General features: G+C 43.5%; 1 protein-coding gene and 1 long non-coding RNA gene across 2 annotated transcripts in view; both read right to left on the bottom strand.

Moving 5' to 3' along the window:
• CNEP1R1 (CTD nuclear envelope phosphatase 1 regulatory subunit 1) overlaps window positions 1-23,807 on the bottom strand; it is a 442,763-nt gene that overhangs the window by 172,730 nt on the left and 246,226 nt on the right. The window contains exon 3 of the mRNA XM_044081977.1: window positions 10,705-10,778. Coding sequence (XP_043937912.1) covers window positions 10,705-10,778 — 74 coding nt within the window. The remainder of the gene's footprint in view (window positions 1-10,704; window positions 10,779-23,807) is intronic.
• Window positions 15,220-18,099, bottom strand: LOC122810382. The gene is made up of 3 exons (XR_006366092.1): window positions 18,031-18,099; window positions 17,648-17,652; window positions 15,220-15,261 (listed from the first exon to the last, which is right to left on the bottom strand). It is a non-coding gene; the product is annotated as an uncharacterized LOC122810382 (long non-coding RNA).

Raw genomic sequence — 23,807 nt, 5'->3', positions numbered from 1 at the left:
TTTGTATACCTCTGTCTGCAAAATGCAATCACTGGTGCCAGGCACTTTGTAAAGACCCTGGGCACAGTAGCTAAGCCAAAGGGAATGGCAGTGTAGAGAATTGGTAATGCATTAAGCCAGCCTTGAATCTGAGGTATCTTCTGCACGAATGCCTTATTGGGACATGCAGGTATGCCTCTTTTAGGTCTAATGTCACCAGCCAATCATAGGCAGAAGCTGCTGCAGAGTCAGCATTTTGAATTTTGGAATGTTCAGGTATGTGTTCAAAATCGATAAATCCAGTATTGGCCGCCAGGCCTTGTCCTTTCTGGGTACCAAGAACAGTCTTGAGTAAAAACCTTGTCCTTTTTCCTGTTCTGGTACTGGCTGAATGGCCCCCATATCCATGAGGGACATAACTTGTTTCTGTGCCTCTGCCCATTGACTTTTTGGCAGATCTGGCCAACCGTTTGCCATTGGCAGAGTATGGAAATGGAATCTGTAACCCTGTGATACTATGTTTAGCACCCACTTGTCCTGGGTTATTAACTGCCAATTTTGAGCAAAAAGTGCTAATTTCCCCCTAGGGGTGCTGCCAAAAGATAAGTGCTTGGTGAAGGCAGAGGGAAGTCATTGGGACTGTTTTCTGTAGGTTTGCGCTTTATCTCCTCCAGCTTTGGAGGTAGAAGGGCCCCATTGCTTTGACCTGTATGAATCTTGCACCTGGTATCTGGAACCCTTAGGGCATCTGGATTTGCCCCTTTGAGCTCTGTCTGACACAGGAAAGGACCAATTTTTTGTCGGCCAGTGTCTACTGAATCTTGGTGGCTGCACTTGTAAGAAGTCTTTTACAGTTTGCATAGACTTAGCTTTATCTTCCATTTTCTTTAAAACCTCTTCTGCTTAATACCATACAGAGTATCATGCTGTAAAGGTGCATCTAGTAATTTAGCTTTAACATGATCAGGCAAATTTTGTTCCTTTAACCAGGCATACCTCCTAATCACAGATCCAGTAACTGCGGCCCTGCAGCAGGCCTCTAAGGAATCAAAACCACACTGCAAAGTATGCTTTCCAACCTGTTCAGCTGCATGCAATAATTCTGCAATTCTTTATTTTCTGCACATTCAGAAATCAACATCATTTTCTGTTTCAGCAATTCCATAACATGTTGTTGATACTTGAGCATATGAAACTGGCAGTTTAATGCCCTAATTGCCAAGGTTGCAGATGTATAAACCTTTTTCCCCCATCTATCCAGTGCCCTTGAATCTCTGTCAGAGGGGGGTAGGATTTTTTGCTGTTGAGGCTTTAACTCCCTTCGGACCCTGTAAAATAGTTTCAGGATCAGCAGCAGGGTTTCTCAATAAAAATTTGTGCGAGTCAGGGACCCTGTAATATCTGTCAGGCTTGCTGGGAGCCGGAGGTAAGGAATCAGGGGTCAAACTTGACTCTGAAAACATCATCCACAATGTCTAAAACAGGGGGTTTGGCTAAAGGCCTGTGCTGAGGGAGAAGGAAATCCTGGAGCCTCTTTTTTTGATTCTGAGAAATCTTGCTCCCTCAAAGTGTGCAAGGTTTCTCCAAATGAGTAGTTCTCAGGAGGTGATGCAGATGGTATAGACTCCTCTGCATCAGAATCCTCATAGGGAGGTAAAGATAATTCCTGATCAGAAGAGGAATCGGAAAAAATAGAAACCTGATCTGAAGATTCATAATCAGTGTCTTGTATAGGCCTCTTATCTGGAGGGGGATGGGAACCCCTGATCAAGGTAATAAGGTCTTCAGCCATTTTGATCATTTGTTTTTTAGGCATAGAGGCCTGTGCATGTGGCTCATGTGTCAGTTTTTTAGTTTTAGAAGTTGCTTTTGTCTTTGGTTTTGCAGCTGTCATCGGTTTGATGTAAAAATGTTGAGGCCTGAATACACCCTCAGAAGCCGGTGCCTGCTCAGCGGCTCCGGACCCATCCAAGGGAGATACATCCGTGGGTCCAATACTTTGACTATCTCGCGGCATGCTGGACTCCACATGGGTGTCGGTAGGGGCCTGCGACTTGAAAGTAGTGAGTCTCAGGGGCTGCGAAAGCGCCTCACTGAGTACCGGCGAACCGGCAACAGGCTTAGGAGATGCTTTGTCGGAGGTTTTGGACCTCGACTGTCTCTCTCTCTCTCTGTCCTTTTCTTTGCGCTTTTTATGTACTCCAGTAGTCGGATTGCTATCCGACGGCATTCCTGGGTAGTTAAATCAGTTTCCAAAATACTTTGAGGCAAAAATATACCGACGCTTAATAGTGCGTTGGTTAAATCTAGCACAAAACCGACAGCCAGGCATGTTGTGACCAGGGCCTAGGCAAGGAATACAGTATAAATAGAAATCCTTATGAGGTATTTGCTTCCCACAAGTAATACAATTATTAACTTTTTCTGACATCGGTATGAAGCAAGAAAAAAGTTTCCCCAACGGGGTACTTCGCTTTAGTGAAGACTTCGGTTCTGAAACTCAAACTCGAATATTTCAGGAGTCGGCTGACTGGCACTTGCGAAATGCTTCTGCTTCGGGCACCGCGCGGCAAGAAAGACTAAAGAAAATGGCGTTGGCATCTTGTTTTATACCCCTGACGACCGGACGTCATGGAAGAGGAGACAGCAACTGACGCAGGACCCAAGACTTTGGAATTCAGGCCGACTGAGGGCAACCTGCCAGCAGATTACCCAAATGTAATGACTGCAACAGTGAAACACAAATAACATCAATGAACATACAAATTGAATAAAGCAGGATCTACATGGTACAAAAGTAGTGAGAAGTACAGCCAAGCACATGCAATAAGAGTGGTGTTATATGAAAGTGCTAAATCAGTATAGTGATCATAAATGGCACAAACCAGGGAGTATACAGCCAAACTAAGAGGAAACAAGCAGCTTAAAATCAATCTTTATCCATTTATTTAGAGCATATATGCTGACATTTTCAACTGAAAAATGGTTGAAAGTACAACTGATGAAATTAAACACATCTATGGGACAGCTACGCCCTTCAAATACCCCTTGCAAAGGTTCAAATCCCATGCACCTCTGCTCTTAAAACAACCAACTTCAGAATTATTGCACCTTAAAGTAGCAACATATCCCTCTTAGCAGCAACACAATTTGAGACTGTGGCTTTTTAAAGACTTATGCAAAACTGTAATTTACACAGACAGAGCTCACAAACTCTGAGAATATGGTGCCACTCTAGTAGTGTACAGGGATAAAGTCCTGACTACATCCCAGATGACTTTGGTATCATTAGCAGCTCAGGCAACTGAAGAAAAAGCAGGGAGGGATGGGCATTATCTTGGGAAAGGAGTACTGGTGGTGACATGGGTGCATCCCGAGATGATCCCAAGTAGAGACTGGGGACATCTTGTGTCAAAAAGTTTAGCCCTAGTGGTGGCTAGGTGGAGGTTGCTGAGCTGCTGTGGAGGTGGGGTGATATGCCTCAACATCCCCTATGGGCATGTCACTAGTCACTAGGTGAGGGGAGATTTCAGATAAGTCATAAAGAAAACTCCAGAACTGATAATGTACAGCAAGAAAGTACAGTTGTGTACACTTACCATAAATGTAGATGTTCAAGTGTATTCACTGTTGCAGTCATCACATTTGGGTTATCTGCTTGCAGTAGCCCTCAGTCGGCCTGATTATCAAAGTCTTGGGTCCTGCGTGGGTTGCTGTCTCATCTTCCATGACGTCAGGTAGTCAGGGGTATAAAGCATGCAGCTGACACCATTGCATCAATTTTCCTTGCCCCAGATGTCAGGTGCCACCCTAATGGGAAGCAATTTATATATATATATATATATATATATATATATATATATATATATATATATATATATATATACATATATATACATATACACACACACACATATATACCTCCAACAAAAAAGCAAATACACCAAAAAGCTTTTAAGCATAGAAAAGAAGAATAGAGGTATAACCAAAAGAAGTCAGGGGGCTGGAGGAAGGGTAACCAGGACTGCAACAGGGAATACACTCGAGCATCTTCATTTATGGTACACAACTGTACTATGTTCTTCGTGTTTCACTGTTGCAGTCATCACATTTGGGTAGATTCCCAAAGCTAAGGATGGGAGGAGGAATTTAGATAGCATTAGGACCAGCTATAAGGCCCTGCAAGACTGCAGTAGTAAAACCAGCTCTGGATTTAGAGAAAATTGGCAAATGGTAATGTTTGGTGAGGTGAAAGTATGTACAGAACTCCAGGTAGCAGCTTCTAGGATGTCCCTGGTAGGGACACCTCTGAGAAAGGCTGTAGAGGTAGATGCAGCCCTAGTGGAGTGTGGTCTTATACCCTGTGGGATAGGTTTTCCATGGTGTTTATAGCGGAAATGAATGCAATGACCTATCCATTTAGAAATGGTTTGCTTTGAAATGGCCTTCCCCTCTTCCCCTGCAGCAAATGCCACCAGCAGCTGTTCAGATTTCCTGAGAGGTTTAGTCCTGTCCAAGTAACATCTAAGTTGTCTGTGCACATCTAAGGAGTGCAGTATCCGTTCCCCTTTGTTCTGTGGATTAGAAAAGAAGGTTGGCAAATGAATGGACTGATTAAGAGCCACACTGGATACTACCTTGAGCATGAAGGAGGGATTAGTCCCGAGGGACACCCTGTCCACATGAAAGATGATGAAAGGCTCCACTGCCATAAGGGCCTGTAATTCAGACACCCTTCTTACTGAAGTGATTGCTAAAAGGAAGGCTGTTTTCCAAGAAAGGAATTTTAACTCTGCACTTGCAGCTGGCTCAAGTTGCCACTGTGGTACGGCGGTAGCATTGTTACCTCACAGCAAAAGGTTCTCCCGTTCGATTCCCGGCTAGGCTTGGGAGTGCCTTCTGTGTGGAGGCTGCATGTCCTCCCCGCAGTTGGGTAGCGTTCGAAAGACATGTATGTGTAAATGGGTGTGCCTTCGTTGAAGGTTGGGCGTCGAGCTGGCACCTCTGCGTTTCATAAAAATCTACTGCCAATCATTAGCGGACCGGAGTTCTGCTGTGGCGACCCCTTACCGGGAAAAAGCCGAAAGACAAGCAACAACTTGCAGCTAGCTCAAAAGGAGGTAGAGTGAGTTTTTTCAATACAAAGTTAAGGTCCCAGGCTGCAGTTGGGGCTCTCCTGGGTGGTCTTAAGTTTTTGGCCCCTCTGAGGAACTGCTTGAGCAGTGGATGAGAGAAGAGGGGTGATTCTGTGTTGTAATGAGCTGAAATGGCTGAGGCATGAATTCTGATGGAGGAAAAGGAAAGGCCCTTGTGAATCATCTCAATTAAGTATTGAAGAATCTGAGGTAAATTGGGCGCTGCTGTGCCCATCCCTTAAGTTTGGTTCCAGGAACAGAATCTTTTCCATTTTTCAGCATAAGATTTTCTAGTACTAGGCCTCCATAATGACATCCAACACTTGTTTACTGAGGGATGGTAACGGAGAGATCAGGTAATTAGCCAGGCTGCCAGGTTCAGGGTTTGAAACAGAGGATGCAGAATCTGTCCCTCCAGCTGGGACAGCAGGGTAGGGGTCTGAGGCAGGTGCCATGGTGCCAGCAGCAACACTGCACAAGAGGGTGTACCAGTGTTGGCGTGGCCAGTCTGGTGCAATCAGTATCATCCTTGGTTTGTACTGTTTGATCTTTGGTAGTACTTTGGGAAGAAGAGGCAGAGGAGGAAAGGCATAAACTGATAGATTTTTCCAGGTGAAGGACACGGCATCCACTTTCCAAGTTTGTTTTTGGGGAGTCCTTGTGCAGAATTTGTCCAACTGGTAGTTCTGGGGGGAGGCAAACAGGTCTATATCTGGGCTCCCCCATTTATTTATCAACATGTTGAAAGTCTTTGGTTCCAGTTTCCACTCAAGTGGGTCTATGGGATTTCTGCTTAGTTCATCTGCCAGTGTATTTAGCTTCCTGGCAGGAACTGAGCCTGTAGATGCACTTGGTAGCTCAAGGCTGTGTTCCACAGAGCCATGGCTAGTCTGCAGAGGGGGTATGAGTAGGTACCCCCCTGCTTGTTTATGTACCACATAACAGTGGTGTTGTCCGTCTTTACCATTAATTGTCCTGGAAAAATGTGGTCCTTGAAGGCTTGTCAGAGCATTCTGTACAGCTAACATTTCTTTTTGATTGATATGCAGGTGCATTTGACTTGGATTCAGTTTGCCCTGCCAGGTGAGCCCCCCATGCATAGTCTGATGCATCTGTTAGGGTTTGGGCAGCAGGGGGTAGAGTGAATGGTAGTTCCTTGTTTTGGTGGCAGGCCTCTGCCCACCAAAGGAACTCTATCTGTAGACAAGGTATGATAGGAATCATTGCTTCTAGATCCTGAGAATGTTGACACCATAGGCATTTTAGATACCAATGTAGTTTCCTCATATGCAGTCTTGCATATGGAATTAGGAGAATGCAGGAGGTCACGAACCCCAAGGCTTGCAGTATTTGCCTTGCAGACAGCAGGGTTTTTGTGGCCATTAGTATGACGTAAGCTGTCAAATGAATGTTTCTCTGGTGTGAGGAAAGCCATCTGGGAAGTTGTGTTAAAGCTTGCTCAATTTGTTGACAGGGTACAAGATGTGATTTCTTTTCGTTTATGGTGTACCCCAGACAAGTTAGCACCTTTTGTAAAAATGCCAGATGATTCAAAAGTATGTCCTGGCTTTCTGCCTGAATTAGACAATCGTCCAGGTAAGGGTATATTTGAAGATTTCTTTGCCTGCAAAATGCAATGACTGGAGCTAGGCACTTTGTGAATACCATGGGCTTAGTAGATAAGCCAAAAGGCAGTGCAGAGAACTGAGGGTGCATGTAGCCTGCTTTGAAGCGAAGGTATCTTCTGCAAGATTCCCTGATTGGGATGTTCAGGTAGGCATCATTTAAATCCAGTGTTGCCAACCAGCATCCTTGCCTAGCACAGTAAGCAACTGGTGAAGAGTTAGCATCTTGAGATCACCAAAAGGTGTTTAGGATAGAATGGTCCAGGATAGGATGCCATGTGTTGTCTTTTCTGGGTACCAGGAAAAGTCTTGAGTAGAAACCTTGTCCCCTTTCCTCTATTGGTACAGTTTGAATAACCCTTATACTTAGAGAGAAAACTTGCTTTTGAGCCTCTGCCCACTGAATTGGGAGTAGATTTGGCCAATCGTTTGGGGTTGGTAACGTGTGGAAATGGAATCTGTATCCTTGGTGTTGGTAACGTGTGGAAGTGGAATCTGTATCCTTGGGAAACTATATTTAAAACCCATTTGTCCTGGGTAATGAGTTCCCATTTTTTTGCCTGCACAGCAATCTTTCCCCCTAAAGGAGCAGCCAGTTCAGAAGGGCTTGGAAGTTTTAAAGTTAAGTCATTGAGACAGTTTACCATAGGGGGAGTCTTACTAGTCCCTGATTTGGAAGTGTAAGTGGGAGCCCCCCACTGCTTAGTCCTGTGTGTACCTTGGGACTGAAGCCTGGGTGTTCTGCTGGTTCTGGGTTTGGGCTGAGAAGGCCTGGAAGAGGCAGAAAAGGACCAATTATTAGAGGGCCAATGCCTACTAAATCTTGGAGGCTGTACTTTTTTACCAGTTTGCATAGATTTAGCTTTTTCCTCCATCTTTTTGAGTACTACTTCTGCTTTGTTGCCAAACAGGCGGTCTTGATTTAAGGGAGCATCCAGCAATTTAGCTTCAACATGACCTGGCAAAGATTGCTCCTTAAGCCAAGCATGCCTTCTAAGTACAGACCCAGTGACAGCAGCCCTGCAAGATGCCTCTAGTGAATCAAAACCACATTGCAAAGTACATTTTCCAACTTGTTCAGCAGACTGCATTAAATCCTGTAAATCCTTATTTTCAGCACAGTCAGGAATCAACATAATTTTCTGTTTAAGCAATCAAATAATATGCTGCTAAGACTCTAACATATGAAACTGCCAGTTTAAGGCCCTAATGGCCAAGGTTGCAGAAGTGTATACTTTCTTACCCCATCTATCCAGCGCCCTGGAATCTATCAGAGGGGGCAGGATTTTTGGCAGTAGTAGTCTTAATGCCCTTGGGTCCCTATGAAATGGTCTGAGGATCTGCAGTAGGATTTCTAAAAGGAACTTGTGAGAGTCAGAAACCCGGTAATATCTATCAGGTTTTCTGGGAGCAGGAGGTAAGGAGTCAGGGGCCAAGCTAGATTCCGAAAAGGCATCATCAACAATGTCCAGTACAGGGGAGATAGCTAAAGGCCTGTGTTGGGGCAGGAATAAGAAATCCCTAAGCCTATTTTTAGAATCGGAGTAATCCTGGCTCTCCCAGCGAAACTGCTCCCTATGAGTATGCAAGGTTTCACCAAAACAGAAATCCTCTGGAGGGGAAGCAGAGGGAATAGAGTCCTCAGCATCAGAATCCTCATAGGTAGATAAGGGTAAATCCTGGTCATCAGAAGAAACAGAAAATTCAGAATCCTGATCAGAAGTATCATAAGCAAATTCAGTCCTAGGTCTCTCAGAGGGGGAAGGTGGTCTTCCCCTGATTAAGGTAATAAGGTCTTCAGCCATTATCATTTGTTTTTTTAGGCATAGAGGTCTGACCATGCAGTCTGGGCGTCGGTTTTCTAGGCATGGATCGAGTTTTAGGCCTTGAAGAAGAAGATGGCATTGGTTTAATATGCAAGTCAGTAGGCCTGAATACACCCTCAGAAGCCGGTGCCTGCACAGCGGCTCTGGACCCATCCAAGGTAGAGACAGCTGCAGGTTCCACAGTTGAAGCATCTTGCGGCATACAGGACTCCAAATAGGTCTCAGTAGAGGCCTGCGAATCTGAAGTAGCAGGTATCAGGGGATGTGAAAGCTCCTGAGTACTGGCCAACTGGTGACTAGCTTAGGAGAAGCGTCGGCAGCTTTGAACCTAGGTGGCCTGTCTCTGTCTTTATCTTTGCGTCTTTTCAGAATGTCGATAGTCGGGTGGCTTACCGAAGACATATCTGAATAATTGAACAGAGTACCAAAATATTTAGAAGCGTAAATATACTGACGAATAGTTCATTGTTTAAATAAGGCACAAAACCGACAGAGAGGTACGTCGTGGTCAGTGCCTAGGCAAGGAATACAGTACGAATGAAAATCTTTACGAGGTATTTGTTTTCCACAAGAAATACAATTACTGACATTGGTTTAGAGCAAGAAAAAGTTTCTCCAATGGGGTACTTAGCTTTAGTTGAAGACTTTGGTTCTGAAATTCGAAAACGAAAATTTCAGTAGTTGACCAATCGGCACTTGCGAACTGCTTCTGCTTCGGGCACCGCACAGCAAGAAAGACTGATGTAACTGTGTCGGCTGCATGCTTTATAACCCTGACTACCTGACATCATGGAAGATGAGACTGCAACCGACACAGGGCCCAAGATTTTGATAATCAGTCTGAGGGCTCCTGCAAGCAGATAACCCATTAGTGAAACATGAAGAACACCCCCCCCCCCCCCAACGGATATCCTCAAGCTCCTCACCGGCTTTGGTGAAAAGTTCAGCACTGACAGGAGGTAGATTGGACTGCCAGTATACTTAATGAACAATGTGAGGTACTGGGGCAGCAATCAGTAAGACACAGAAAGGGACAAAAAATATATTCCAGAGGGCATGGCATAAAACTACTTGGATAAGAAGGGCATTAAAAGAAAGTTATAATGAACAAATAAAATGTACAAAGAAACCCAATACAAGAAAACAGTACAACTAACTGTACGTTTAAGAGTGCAAACTGTTGTTACATGGCCATATATGCTTCAGAATTGCAACATGACATGCTTGCCTTGTACCAATTCCTGTACCACTCATTCGGATACAGGCCATCTGTACTGTTCGCACAACTCTCTCATGAGACAACAAAAAAGTTAACTACAAATTTCAACAGTAGTTCAACAAAATAGGCAAATAATTTGATCTCAAACAGCAAAAAAAAAAAAAAATTCCAGATATTTTCTAGTAAGAAAAAAAATGAATTCTAGCAACACAGCAATATCAAGTAAACAAAATTTACATTTATATTTTAAATTAAAAATGCTTTTGTACATCTAAGCACAGAAAATAGCATAATGACATAGAAGAGTTAGAAATTCTAACACTGTACAACACAGAAACAGAAGACCCATGTTGTGGGACTACTAAAGGCATCTGAAATAAGTATTTCTACTACTACTTCAATAACGAGGTATCCAAATGACCAACGTAAACACAATCTTCAAAAGTAAGACAACTGCATACCTTTCAAATTGAACTGCACAAGCAGAATGCCAAGATTTTTGCTCTCAGATTTATCCTTCTCTACTTCAATATGCTGATGTTCTTGAAACGTCTGGAGCTTTTATAGATGCAACTATTCTAAGTTAATACATTTTAAATGCACTTGGTAAATGAGCAGAACTTATTACACAAGTTCCTCTTTGCAAGGCTGAAAGAGGAGAAATGGGTGAGGTTAACTGACTTGCTCAAACTCACAGGATACACAAACAGGGACTAAGGGAACTGAACCCACAAATGCAGCATAATGGTCGTTAACAGCTCATATCCTTAATTCCCTGTGCTGTTCAGCCAGATTGTTATCACTAACTTTCTAGGACCAGTACTTGCACATCTACTTTTGTGCAACATAAAGAAATAGTTTTCTTCTAACCATGATTTTAATGCTCAAAGAATAACAGGCAAGTCAGCAAAAGTACCTACCTTTTGTGTATCAGGATCTATCAACCAATTCCAGGCACCAGTTGCAGTACAAACTGAAACCACAATAAGGATCACTGTGAAAGAGAAATATTTAAGTAATTACTTAAAAGAAAACAGCACACTAAACCCTCAAAACATTCAATCAGTCTGGAATTGCTTTGGACTAAATCACTGATGCCCTCTTGAAAAAGCTAATGTGGACGGCCAAACAGAATTTCAAAACATCTGAATTCAATTTTCTTACCTGAAGACACAACTCTTAACCTCTACAGGTTCATAGGCAAGTGCAAGGTTAGCTGCCCTTGTGGGGCATTTTAAGCCTAGCCCTACAAATGGTGTACCTTGTGTTTGTGAGGTAAATACCTTGACCATTATGCTAACCTCCAACCCCCTCAAGAACTCTGGACAAATGCCAAAAATCAGGAATAGCTTTTAAAGATTGCTCTTACAAACTTAGAAAGTTGATCAACAGGTCTTGCATTGGCATCATTTGCTAAGGATATGTGCTCAGAAACTCAAATGTTATCTATCATTATTTATCGACTTCAATCCTCAATAATTTGCCAACAAAATGAACATTTTATGAGAAACAGACAAGAAATATATGGCATAAATCTGGACATTCTACATAATTCTGGAAAGTTGAGAGGTATGCCAGAAGAATACTTAATGTTTAACATACACAAAGTTTGAAAAAAAAACTGCAAATGTGAACACGTGTAGACGGGAAGCAGAGGCCATTCAACAAACAACTAAGGAGGTCAGAGTACATACAGATATGGTGAACCAGGAAGGAAACTGTCAAACTCTTGTACAAAAACACAAATATGGCAAGCTATACAGAAAGCAATGCAGAGTCTCCAAGTACCAACATGGCAGGAAGTAGTAGGAAACCAGAGTACAAAGATGTAAAGGCAGGTAGGAAGTCGTGGGGATCCCAACCACAAGCATGGTGAGACAGGCAACAAGTAGTGGGGATGTACTTTGCTTTTCAGAAAGCAGGAGTTTGTTTCGGAGATAAGGAATTCTTTGGGAGAGAGATCTGTCTCACCAACAAGACTTATTAGTGCTGAAATGTAGACTTGAGACCTTTGATCTTGTATTAGTTTTACTACCAGTGTTGTGAATTTGGAGAAGGGCAAGAAAGATTGGTTCATTTATCACTTTGTAGGAGGTTATATGAAAGGCAGGGCTCAGACACACTGACTAAAATACAATGTTCATATCGGAGATTTTGTTAGGGAGGAACTGATGGGGGTTTTCAAGTTGGGGTGTGTGTATGGATAGGTACATAACAGTGCACCGTTTTCCAGTATGTGCCTGGTGAGGGACAATAGGGGAATGATTTCCTCTTCAGAGTAAATGTGGCTGAAGGTTTTCCTAATGACAGTTCATATGTAGTGGTCAAGAAGAGTTTATTATCCACAAAGGTGCTTAGGTCTCTATTACCATCTTTTTTTAAAAGGGGGGAGGGTCATTTAAGTGGTAGGTGTGCAAGAGTTCTTGCTTTCAAAACTGTATCAGCCTACAATATTTGCTTTTAGCTGCTGACGGTCAAACTTCTCTATCAGGTTGCAAAGCAAAAACAGAAGGACAAAGAAGATGGTCATGAGACACCATTCATAAGGGATGCCTGTGACAATTTGCTCACCAATCCACAGGACATCAACGACAGAAGGTGTACATTCAGTAGCTTCTGAATAAAGACAACCCTACAGAAGCTATAGTGTTCCAGACACACCCTATGATGAAAGAAGAACCATCCTAGATGAACAGCACTAAGGAAAAGCAGATGGTTCATGATCATGATCAAGATGCGAGTGAGCTGTAGGGGAAAAAGGGCTCCGGAACATCCTCATGACGGTATGGAGCGAAAGGCGTACCCTAGATGACTGAAGAACAAGCTCTCTAATGCCACTGTACAAGAACAAAGAGGACATTCACAGCTCTGGGCAGTGCAAAGACACCAAACTCTTAGACTGCATGAAAAGTGCAGGACAGACTGACTGACAAATGATTATGTACAGTAGCAAAAGGTAAGAAAGGAGATGTGCAAGTCAGATTCAGATAGTGATGCAGTACAACCGACCTGAAGCTTGCACTGAGACTGATACGAGAGAAGACGGTGAAGATAAGGAAAAAAAAAAGGAGAGTCCCACTGGGTATTAATACACTTGGAGAAAGCTTAGGACAAAATCCCAAGAATGCTGATTTGCCCTGTACTGCAATGGTGCAAAGTCACAGAAATGCTGGTAGAATTAGTGTAGGCTTTGTACAAGGTCCCAGTGACACAAATACATACAGCACTCACAGGCACAGAGGAGATTTCAGTGTGAGTGGATGAGCATCAGGGTTCCACTCTGAGCCTATTCCTGTTCATACTGATAAACTACATTAGTAAAAAGAGTGGAGTGGACAGATCATCGAAGTTGCTGTATTCAGACAATGTGGAACTAAAAAACTCTGAACAGGAACTTCTGCAAACGACAGGTGACTGGAATGCAAAATTGAAGCCTCATTTGATGAAACTGAGTATGGACAAGGCAGTGGTCATATAAGCAATAGGTTAAAGTTAGGGGAAGCTGAAAACTGGGACAGAAAAAAACTAGTGAAACAAATTAACAGCATCAAGTATTTGGAGAGGTGGTGGAAGAGAAAGTGTGAATGAGGAGTTCAAAACTAGAATTAGAGGTGCTGCAGCCAACTGGCACAGAGTGTAAAGGGTAGTGTGTGACATAATGCCAAAGATGCTATATATATATATATATATATATATATATATATATATATATATATATATATATATACATACATATATACATATGGGATCACTACGGAATACCAAAGGGCCAAAATCCCGATGCTTAAAACACAGAGACCAGATGACCGATACCACGCATTACCGAAAGACAAGAAGCGAAATCCAAAATGCCAATGTTAAGGGAATTTCCGTTAGCGCTTCTGGTTTTGCGGTTCAGGTAAGTATGTGTGTGTAAGTGTGTCGATGAGGGGTGTAGTGTGTGTTGTGACTGCGGTGTGTGTGTGTGTGTGTGTGTGTGTGTGTGTGTGTGTGTGTGTGTGTGAGGGACTGTAATGTGTGGGTGTGAGTTTGCCTTGTGTGTCTGTGTGAACTCAGAGTTACAATAATAAAGTAGGAGGGTGTGGGGGGCACAGTTCTCCCATATGTGGGGTGCAGGGGGGCTTGCCAATGTCTAGTGTAGGATGCATTGTTTGGTTGTGGGGGGAAGATGTGTGTGTGTATGTGTGTGTGCTGTTCGGTTGTGTAACTTTCGCAATTTTGAATTTTGCGGTTTTAAATAATCAGTATTAGTGTGTGTGTGTCTCATTTACACACATATATTCTGTCTTAGCCCTGCTGACCTTCATTCCTCTGCTCTCTAGAGCATATCTCCACCTCTCCAGAGTCTCCTCAACTTGATTCCTACTCTCACTACAGATCACCATGTCATCTGCAAACATCATAGTCCATGGGGCCTCCTGTCTGATCTCATCTGTCAACCTGTCCATCACCACTGCAAATAAGAAAGGACTCAGAGCTGATCCTTGATGTAATCCCACCTCCACCTTAAACGGACCTGTCACTCCCATTGCAGTCCTCACCACTGTCACACTACCCTTGTACATATCCTGTACCACTCTTACATACTTCTCTGCCAGTCCCGACTTCCTCATACAATACCACAACTCTTCTCTAGGCACCCTGTCATATGCTTTCTCCAAGTCTGCAAAGACGCAATGTAACTCCTTCTGACCTTCTCTGTATTTCTCCAATAACACTCTCAGACCAAACATTGCATCTGTAGTGCTCTTTCCTGGCATGAAACCATACTGCTGATCACCAATCACCACCTCCCTTCTTAACCTAGCTTCTACTACTCTCTCCCATAACTTCAAGCTGTGACTGATCAATTTTATCCCTCTGTAGTTACTGCAGCTCTGCACATCACCCTTATTCTTAAAGATAGGTACCAAAACACTTTCTCCAATCCTCAGGCATCCTGACTTTCCAAAATGTCATTAAACAATCTAGTTAAAAATTCCACTGCCATTTCTCCTAAGCACCTCCAAGCTTCCAATGGGATGTCATCTGGGCCAATAGCCTTTCCATTCTTCATACTCTTCATAGCTGTCCTTACTTCCTCCTTGCTAATCTGTTTCACTTCCTGATTCACTATCCCCACATCATCCAACCTTCTCTCTCTCTCATTCTCTTCATTCATCAGCCTCTCAAAATACTCTTTCCATCTACTCAACACACTCTCCTATCTTGTGAGTACCTTTCCCTCACTATCCCTTATAACCCTTACTTGCTGCACATCTTTCCCAGCTCTGTCCCTCTGTCTAGCCAATCGGTACAGGTCCTTTCTCCCTCTTTAGTGTCTAATCTGTCATACAACTCTCCATACGCCTTATCCTTAGCTTTCGCCACCTCTCTCTTTGCCATGCGTCTCATCTCCTTATACTCGTATCTACTTTCTTCATCTCTTTGACAATCCCACTTCTTCGCCAGCCTCTTCCTCTGTATACTCTCCTGTACTTACTCATTCCACCACCAGGTCTCCTTGTCCTCCTTCCTCTATCCAGATGTCACACCAAGCACCTTTCTAGCAATCTCCCTTACTAGTTCTGCTGTAGTTACCCAGCTATTCGGTAACTCTCCACTGCCTCCCAGTGCCTGTCTTAACTCTTCCCTAAACTCCACTTCACAATCCCCCTTTAACTTCCACCATTTAATCCTTGGCACTGCTTTCACACTCCTCCTCTTCTTGATCATCGTCATCCTACAGACCCCCATTCTATGCTGCTTAACTACACTTTCCCCTGCCACCACTTTACAGTCTCCAATCTCCTTCAGACTGGCCCTACTACATAGGATATAATCCACCTGTGTGCATCTTCCTCCACTCTTGTACGTCACCCTATGCTCCTCCCTCTTCTTAAAATACGTATTCACCACAGCCATGTCAATCCTTTTTGCAAAATCCACAATCTGACCTTCTGCATTCCTCTCCTTAACACCATACCTACCCATCACTTCCTCATCCCCTCTGTTCACTTCACCAACATGCCCATTAAAGTCCACTCCAATCACTAGTCTCTCACCCTTGGGTACACTCAACAACTTCATCCAACTCACTCCAAAATTTCTCTTTCTCATCCATCGCATACCCAACTTACAAAGCATATGCACTAACTACTCAGACAAGCTCCTCGTGGGTCTGCAGAGTGGTCCTAGCAGCAGGGAACTCAGAAAAGCGACCACTTTCTGGATTTAAATATCTTTGCTTTTTTTTCACTTGGAATAGCTTCTGTAGCTTACCCTGAACTAGCTTGAACTGTTTTTTAACTGTTTGCTGCATTATTTTAAAATCTGCACTTAAAGTTACATTTTAGTCGAATTTGATCGAAAGTTTGTTGTTTGTTTGTTTAATTTAATGGTGGAGGCTGCCCACTAAAGTGTGCTAGCCTGTGTAACTAATTTATCACTGTTCCTGCATTTTCTGTGTGTTTCTACCAAAAAAACAAAAAAATAATCCTTGTTTTCCCACCTTCCTCGACTAGTTTAGACCAGTTTACAGGCATTGCTGTATTCAGGGCTGTGGTGTGTAAATTTCCGTTAATTCTGGTTTTAATTCATGGCATGTGTGTGTAAAATGAGGTGTAGTGTGTGTTGTGACTCGCGGTGTGTGTGTGTGTGTGTGTGTGTGTGTGTGTGTGTGTGTGTGAGTGAGGACTGTAATGTGTGGGTGTGAGTTTGCCTTGTGTGTCTGTGTGAACCTCAGAGTTACAATAATAAAGTAGTGAGAAGGGTGTGGGGGCACAGTTCTCCCATATATAGGGGGGTGGGGGGCTTTGCCAAATGTCTGAGTGTAGGATGCATTGTTTTGGTTGTGGGGAAGGATGTGTGCCGTATGTGTGTGTGCTGTGTAGGTTGGTATAGCTTTTCGCGAATTTTGAATTTTAAGGGGTTTTAAATAATCGAGTATTGAATTATTAGTATTGTGTCTCATTTACACAAAAATATTCTGTCTTAGCCCTGTTGACCTTTCATTCCTCTGCTCTCTAGAGCATATCTCCCACCCTTCCAGAGAGTCTCCTCAACTTGATTCCTACTCTCACCGAGATCACCATGTCATCTGCAAACATCATAGTCCACGGGGCCTCCTGCCTGATCTCATCTGTCAACCTGTCCATCACCACTGCAAATAAGAAAGGACTCAGAGCTGAGTCCTTGATGTAATCCCACCTCCACCTTAAACGGACCTGTCCACCTCCCATTGCAGTCCTCACCACTGTCACACCTCACCGCTTGTACATATCCTGTACCACTCTTACATGCCTCTCTGCCAGTCCCGACTTCCTCATACAATACCACAACTCTTCTAGGCACCCTGTCATATGCTTTCTCCAAGTCTGCAAAGGCGCAATGTAACTCCTTCTGACCTTCTCTGTATTCTCAATAACACTCTCAGAGCAAACATTGCATCTGTAATTGTGCTCTTCTTTCCTGGCATGAAACCATACTGCTGATCACTAATCACCACCTCCCTTCTTAACCTAGCTTCTGCTTGGCCTCTCTCCCCATAACTTCTCAAGCTGTGACTGATCAATTTTATCCCTCTGTAGTTACTGCAGCTCTGGCACATCACCCTTATTGTTAAGATAGGTACCAAAACACTTTCCTCTCCAATCCTCAGGCATCCTGACGATTTCCAAATGTCATTAAAACAATCTAGTTAAAAATTCCACTGCCATTTCTCCTAAAGCACCTCCAAGCTCTAATGGGATGTCATCTGGGCCAATAGCCTTCCATTCTCATACTTTCCATTCTTCATACTCTTCCTTTCTTTATAGCTGTCCCTTACGCCTCACTTGCTAATCTGTTTTACGCTCCCTGATTCACTATCCCACATCATCCAACCTTCTCTCTCTCTCTCATTCTCTTCATTCATTCACCAGCCTCCTCAAAATACTCTTTCCATCTACTCCAACACACTCTCTCCTATCTTGTGAGTGCCTTTCCTCACTATCCCTTATAACCCTTGCCACTTGCTGCACATCTTTTTCCCAGCTCTGTCCCTCTGTCTAATAGCCAATGCGGTACAGGTCCTTTTCTCCCTCTTTTAGTGTCTAATCTGTCCTTTACAACTCTCCATAAGCCATATCCTTTTATCCTTGAAGGCTTTCGCCACTCTCTCTTTGCCATGCTGTCTCATCTCCTTATACTGTATCTACTTTCTTCATCTCTTTGACAATCCCACTTTCACCAGCCTTCTTCCTCTGCCCATACTCTCCTGTACTTACTCATTCCACCACCAGGTCTCCTTGTCCTCCTTCCTCTATCCAGATGTCACACCAAGCACCTTTCTAGCAATCTCCCTTACTAGTTCTGCTGTAGTTACCCAGCTGTTCGGTGTAACTCTCCACTGCCTCCAGTGCCTGTCTTAACTCTTCCTAAACTCCACTTCACAATCACCCTTTAACTTCCACCATTTAATCCTTGGCACTGCTTTCACACTCCTCCTCTTCTTGATCATCGTCATCCTACAGACCCCCATTCTATGCTGCTTAACCACACTTTCCCTGCCACCCGTTACAGTCTCCAATCTCCTTCAGACTGGCCCTACTACATAGGATATAATCCACCTGTGTGCATCTTTCCTTCCCACTCTTGTCGTCACCTATGCTCCTCCCCTCTTCTTAAAATAATGTATTCACCACAGCCATGTCAATCCTTTCTTTTGCAAAATCCACAATCTGACCTTCTGCATTCCTCTCCTTAACACCATACCTACTACCCATCACTTCCCTCATCCCCTCTGTTCACTTCACCAACATGCCCATTAAAGTCCACTCCAATCACTAGTCTCTCACCCTTGGGTACACTCAACAACTTCATCCAACTCACTCAAAATTTCCTCTTTTCTCATCCATCGCCACCCAACTTACAAAGACAAGCCATATGCACTAACTACCTTCGGAACAAGCCTCCTCGTGGTCTGCAGAGTGGTCTCTAGCAACAGGAACTCAGAAAAGCGACCACTTTCTGGATTTAAGTATCTTTGCTTTTTCACTTGGAATAGCTTCTGTAGCTTACCCTGAACTAGCTTTGAACTGTTTTTAACTGTTTGCTGCATTATTTTAAAATCTGCACTAAAGAAGTTACATTTTAGTTTAATTTGATCGAGAAAGTTTGTTGTTTGTTTGTTTGACCATTTAACAGTGGAGGCTGCCTCACTAAAGTGTGCTAGCCTGTGTAACTAATTTATCACTGTTCCTGCATTTTCTGTGTGTTTCTACCAAAAAACAAAAAATAATCCCTTGTTTTCCCGCCTCCTCGACATGTTTAGACCAGTTTACAGGCATTTGCTGTATTCAGGGTCTGTGGTGTAGTTCCTGTGTTGCCATTACCTTACTTGGATAGAAGGAAGTTTCTTTGCTCACCAGTGGGAGGTGGGAGCCTGGAGCAGCCTACCTGTCCCTGTAGGGAAGTGACCCTCAGCACAGGGAAGCTGTAGTAATTGGTTGTTTTGGACCATTTCCTAGCTCTTCCTTGTAGTTCACTGTTTAAAATCCAGCCTCCTGCCGCTTTTTTTCTGGCTATACTACTCAGACAAGCTCGTGGCCTCTGCAGAGTGGTCCTAGTAGCAGGAACTCAGAAAAGCGACCACTTTCTGGATTTAAGTATCTTGCTTTTTTTTCACTTGGAATAGCTTCTGTAGCTTACCCTGAACTAGCTTGAACTGTTTTTAACTGTTTGCTGCATTATTTTAAAATCTGCAATTAAAGTTACATTTTAGTCGAATTTGATCAAAGTTTGTTGTTTGTTTGTTTGTTTGAATTTAAAAGTGGAGGCTGCCCACAAAAGTGTGCTAGCCTGTGTAACTAATTTATCAGTGTTCCTGCATTTTCTGTGTGTTTCCTACCAAAAAACAAAAAATAATCCCTTGTTTTCCCGCCTTCCCTCGACATGTTTAGACCAGTTTACAGGCATTGCTGTATTCAGGGCTGTGGTGTAGTTCCTGTGTTGTCCATTACCTTACACTTGGATAGAAGGAAGTTTCTTTGCTCACCAGTGAGTGGGAGCCTTGAGCAGCCTACCTGTCCCCTGTAGGGAAGTGACACTCAGCACAGGGAAGCTGTAGTAATTGGTTGTTTTGGACCAATTAGCTTCCTCTAGCTCTTTGTAGTTCACTGTTTAAAATCCAGCCTCCTGGAAGTTTTTCTGGCTATACTACTCAGACAAGCTCCTAGTGGGTCTGCAGAGTGGTCCTAGCAACGGGGAACTCAGAAAAGCGACCACTTTCTGGATTTAAGTATCTTTGCTTTTTTTTCACTTGGAATAGCTTCTGTAACTTACCCTGATCTAGCTTGAACTGTTTTTAACTGTTTGCTGCATTTTTTTTTTAATCTGCACTTAAAGTTACATTTTAGTCGAATTTGATCGAAAGTTTGTTGTTTGTTTAATTTAACAGTGGAGGCTGGCTCACCAAAGTGTGTGCTAGCCTCCTTCCCTCTCTCTCCCTCCCTCCCTCTCCCTCTCTCTCTCTCTGTGTAACTAATTATCACTGTTCCTGCATTTTCTGTGTGTTTCTCCACCAAAAAACAACAAAAACAAAAAATAATCCTTGTTTTCCTGCCTTCCTCGACTAGTTTAGACCAGTTTACAGGCATTGCTGTATTCTGGGCTGTGGTGTAGTTCCTGTGTTGTCCATTACCTTACTTGGATGAAGGGAAGTTTCTTTGCTCACCAGTGGGAGGTGGGGATTTTGAGGCAGCTTCCCTACCTGTCCCTGTAGGAAGTGACCCTCAGCACAAGAGGCTGTAGTAATTGGATTGTTTTGGACCATTTCTAGCTCTTTTCTAGTTCACTGTTTAAAATCCTGAAACGTTTGCTTTGCACGGCTTTTATGCTGATTTGTGCCAGTGATAGCGCAGCGCCGGTTAAACAAGGTTAAACTTTTTCTGGCTCTGCCAAGTCTGCTCTTCAAATTTTCCCTTAAAGGAAGCTCTACTCTTAGTATAACCAGACTACTTACTATATTATAAGCCTAGCACTTGTTCTCTCAATACTTCTACTAAGTAAGCACTCTGCTCACTAAGTAAAGCACTACATCTACTTACCACCCTGTGAATATCCACTTCCTTAAAAGGTACAGCACTCCTTATACAGTTCTAGCATGTGAGGAGTGGTAGATTACTGGCGTCGTCTCCAGTTCAGCTGGTCAATCTGGATATCTTGAGACAATGCTACAATTGTCTCATGTACACAGACAACCCTCTCCTCTCCCAACAAACACAAATACATGTGAAGATGCAACTATATAGCCAAACTGGAGGTTGAACTCTCTCAACTCAGGGGCTGGCATGACTAGGACAGGAGGAGATGGCAACCACACACACAATACAACAATCCCAGTCCCACATAGACCTACCACAACTGCAAACCAAGCACATAAAAACACAAAGACATACTGGAGGCTCTAATAAAAAACTTACCAAAAGTCAACAGAGGCTCCCAAAGCAGACACCCAAAAATCCACCACCCCAAAACAAAACACATACAACACATACTTCAATAAATCAGTGTGTCAACCAATCCACAGCCCTATGGAGGCCCAAACACCTTGCCTGATACACTAGTAATAGGTGACTCTATAGTCAGACACACTGATGTCCCGCTGACCAGGCTGAACAAGGAGAAAGGTGACCGTGAGCTGTCTCATCGGGAGCTAGGATCCGTTCTACACATAACACATGCACTCAAGTCACTCCCAAAGCAGAGTACAAATATGACCTCCGTCATTTTCCATGCTGGTGTGAATTGGAAAAAGAAAGCATTTGGAGGAGGAGGGAGACCCTGAGGCGATACCTCCTGGACTACGCTGAAAGAGACAGAGGAGCTCTCAAGATTATGAAGCCCAGGATGGTGAGTATGACCCTGACCCTGAGCAGCATCTTGCCCTCACCAAGAATGATACCACAATACAAAAGACAAGATGATCAGCTTTAACAATTGGCTCAAGTACTGGTGTCATTACAAAAGGATCAATGTCTGTCTGCCTGGGATGACATGTTAGGACAAGCCACTTGCAGCTGCTTGTCACTTGAGCGGGATGGCTTTACACCTGTCACCACTGGGCTTCCGGATATTGGCTAAGGGCTCTACTTACCACCCCCATAGTGCCTTTTTAGGCAAGGCTCAAAAGACAAACCCACCTCCTTAGAAAACAATAATGGAAAAAACTAAGGGTAATGCTGCTCAACGCCTGAAGTCTAAATCTCAAGATGCAGGCACTTGATGCACTCCTCAGCATGGAGAACATCGACGTCTGTGCAGTAACTGAAACCTGGTTCAAGGCTCCTGAGAGCACCCCAAGCGTTACTTGGTGGTGGCTATACCAGATTATGCTTTTTGGCCCCAAAACCGGGCGAACCACAAAGGGAGGGGAGTGTCCATTCATCAAGGACACCCACACCTCCAGGTTAGTAGCAACACATGAAGCATCAGGAGACCATACAGGTGCAACTAACCATGAGGCAAAACTATACAACTGGTAGCATGTTACAGACCACCCTCCCAATCTCAAGAACTCACTCAGCCTTCCCTGAAGACATTGGAGGATATGAATGTATCACAAAATACCATCAAACTGGGAGACTTCAACTACCCAAACATAGATTGGGTACATTATTCTTGCCCTAGTACCCTAGCCTAAAGGTTCCTGGAATTCATAAATTCAAATGCACTGGAACAATTAGTCACCTCTCCCACTAGGGGAGATAATATACTAGACCTGATCATCACAAACATGGGGACAAAATGCTCCACACCGAAGTATACCCTCACTAGTGAGATCTGGACCACAAACTAATCACCCTGGATATACATATCCCACCTCCACCCCCAGCACAAAAGACCACAGTGAAAAACTTCTCAAAAGCAGATTTCACTCTTTTTAAGACTGAGATGGTATCCTTTAAGCCCACTGTGCCAGTGGATACCACATCCACAATGCTGAATCCTTCACAAATGCTTTCTATGGACATCTCCAGAATGCATGGATCATGCAATCCCAAACAAATCCAAGTCCCTCTCCACCAAGGTAAAGCGTCCTGTCTGGTGGACCTCAGCCATAAACAAATTGTATAACAAAAGAAGGAAGCTACTGCACGTCAGAGCAAAATCCCATGAAGGGAAGACATCTCTGATCAACATTAGCAGAAAACTACGTTCTCTCATAAAAACATCCAAGGCCAACTTTGAGAGAAAAATTGCTAAGGACACTAAAGATAACCACAAAGCCTTCTTCAGCTATGATAGAAACCTGGGCAGAAACCCTAAGATATGCTCAGAGTTGGTTCACAACAATAAAAAATACACTGAACCCACAGATATGGCCAACATTCTGACTGACAGGTTCAGTGCAAATTTCTCCCCTCCTTCACCCCCAAAAGAAGAAATACTTATCCCAGCTGAATGTAATCTCCCTGTCATCTCAGATGTCCAAGTGAGACCCGCCCTAAACAAAGCAAAAAACACAGCATCAATGGGACCTGACGGTATCCCGGGTTGCGTGTTACGTGAACTCAAAGAGGAGCTAAACCCACACATAAAAATGCTATTTAACCTTAGCCTTACTTCGGGATATGTACCTGAACAGTGGCGTACAGCAACAGTGGTCCCACTCCACACAGGGGTGCCTCTACAGACCCTGAAACTACCACCCCGCATAAGCAACCAGCCTGGTCTGCAAAGCTATGGAAAGAATCATTATGGAACTCATAAACAGAGACATAGGGGACCTACAGACACTTGACCCACCCAGTTCGGCTTTGTAAAGGGCAGATCCTGCCTTTTTAAACCTGGTTGACTTTTGAAACAGTCACTAGAGACATTGGCGAACAAAGCAGTCCATACAGCATACCTGGACTTGGCTGCCTTCGACACAATACCAATGCAGGCATCATAGATAAGCTCAACAGCTTAAATGTAAACCCTTATGTCACTAGATGGGTTTGCAAACTGGCTAAAGGACAGAACCCATAAAGTTAAAATCGCTGGAGCAATGTCAGACTCA

Source organism: Protopterus annectens, chromosome 8.part1 (genome assembly GCF_019279795.1).
Source record: "Protopterus annectens isolate FY-2018-M chromosome 8.part1, PAN1.0, whole genome shotgun sequence".
Taxonomy (NCBI): Eukaryota; Metazoa; Chordata; order Ceratodontiformes; family Protopteridae; genus Protopterus; species Protopterus annectens.
The sequence above is the reverse complement of the archived record's forward strand: the minus strand, read 5'-3'. Positions and strand labels throughout refer to the sequence as shown.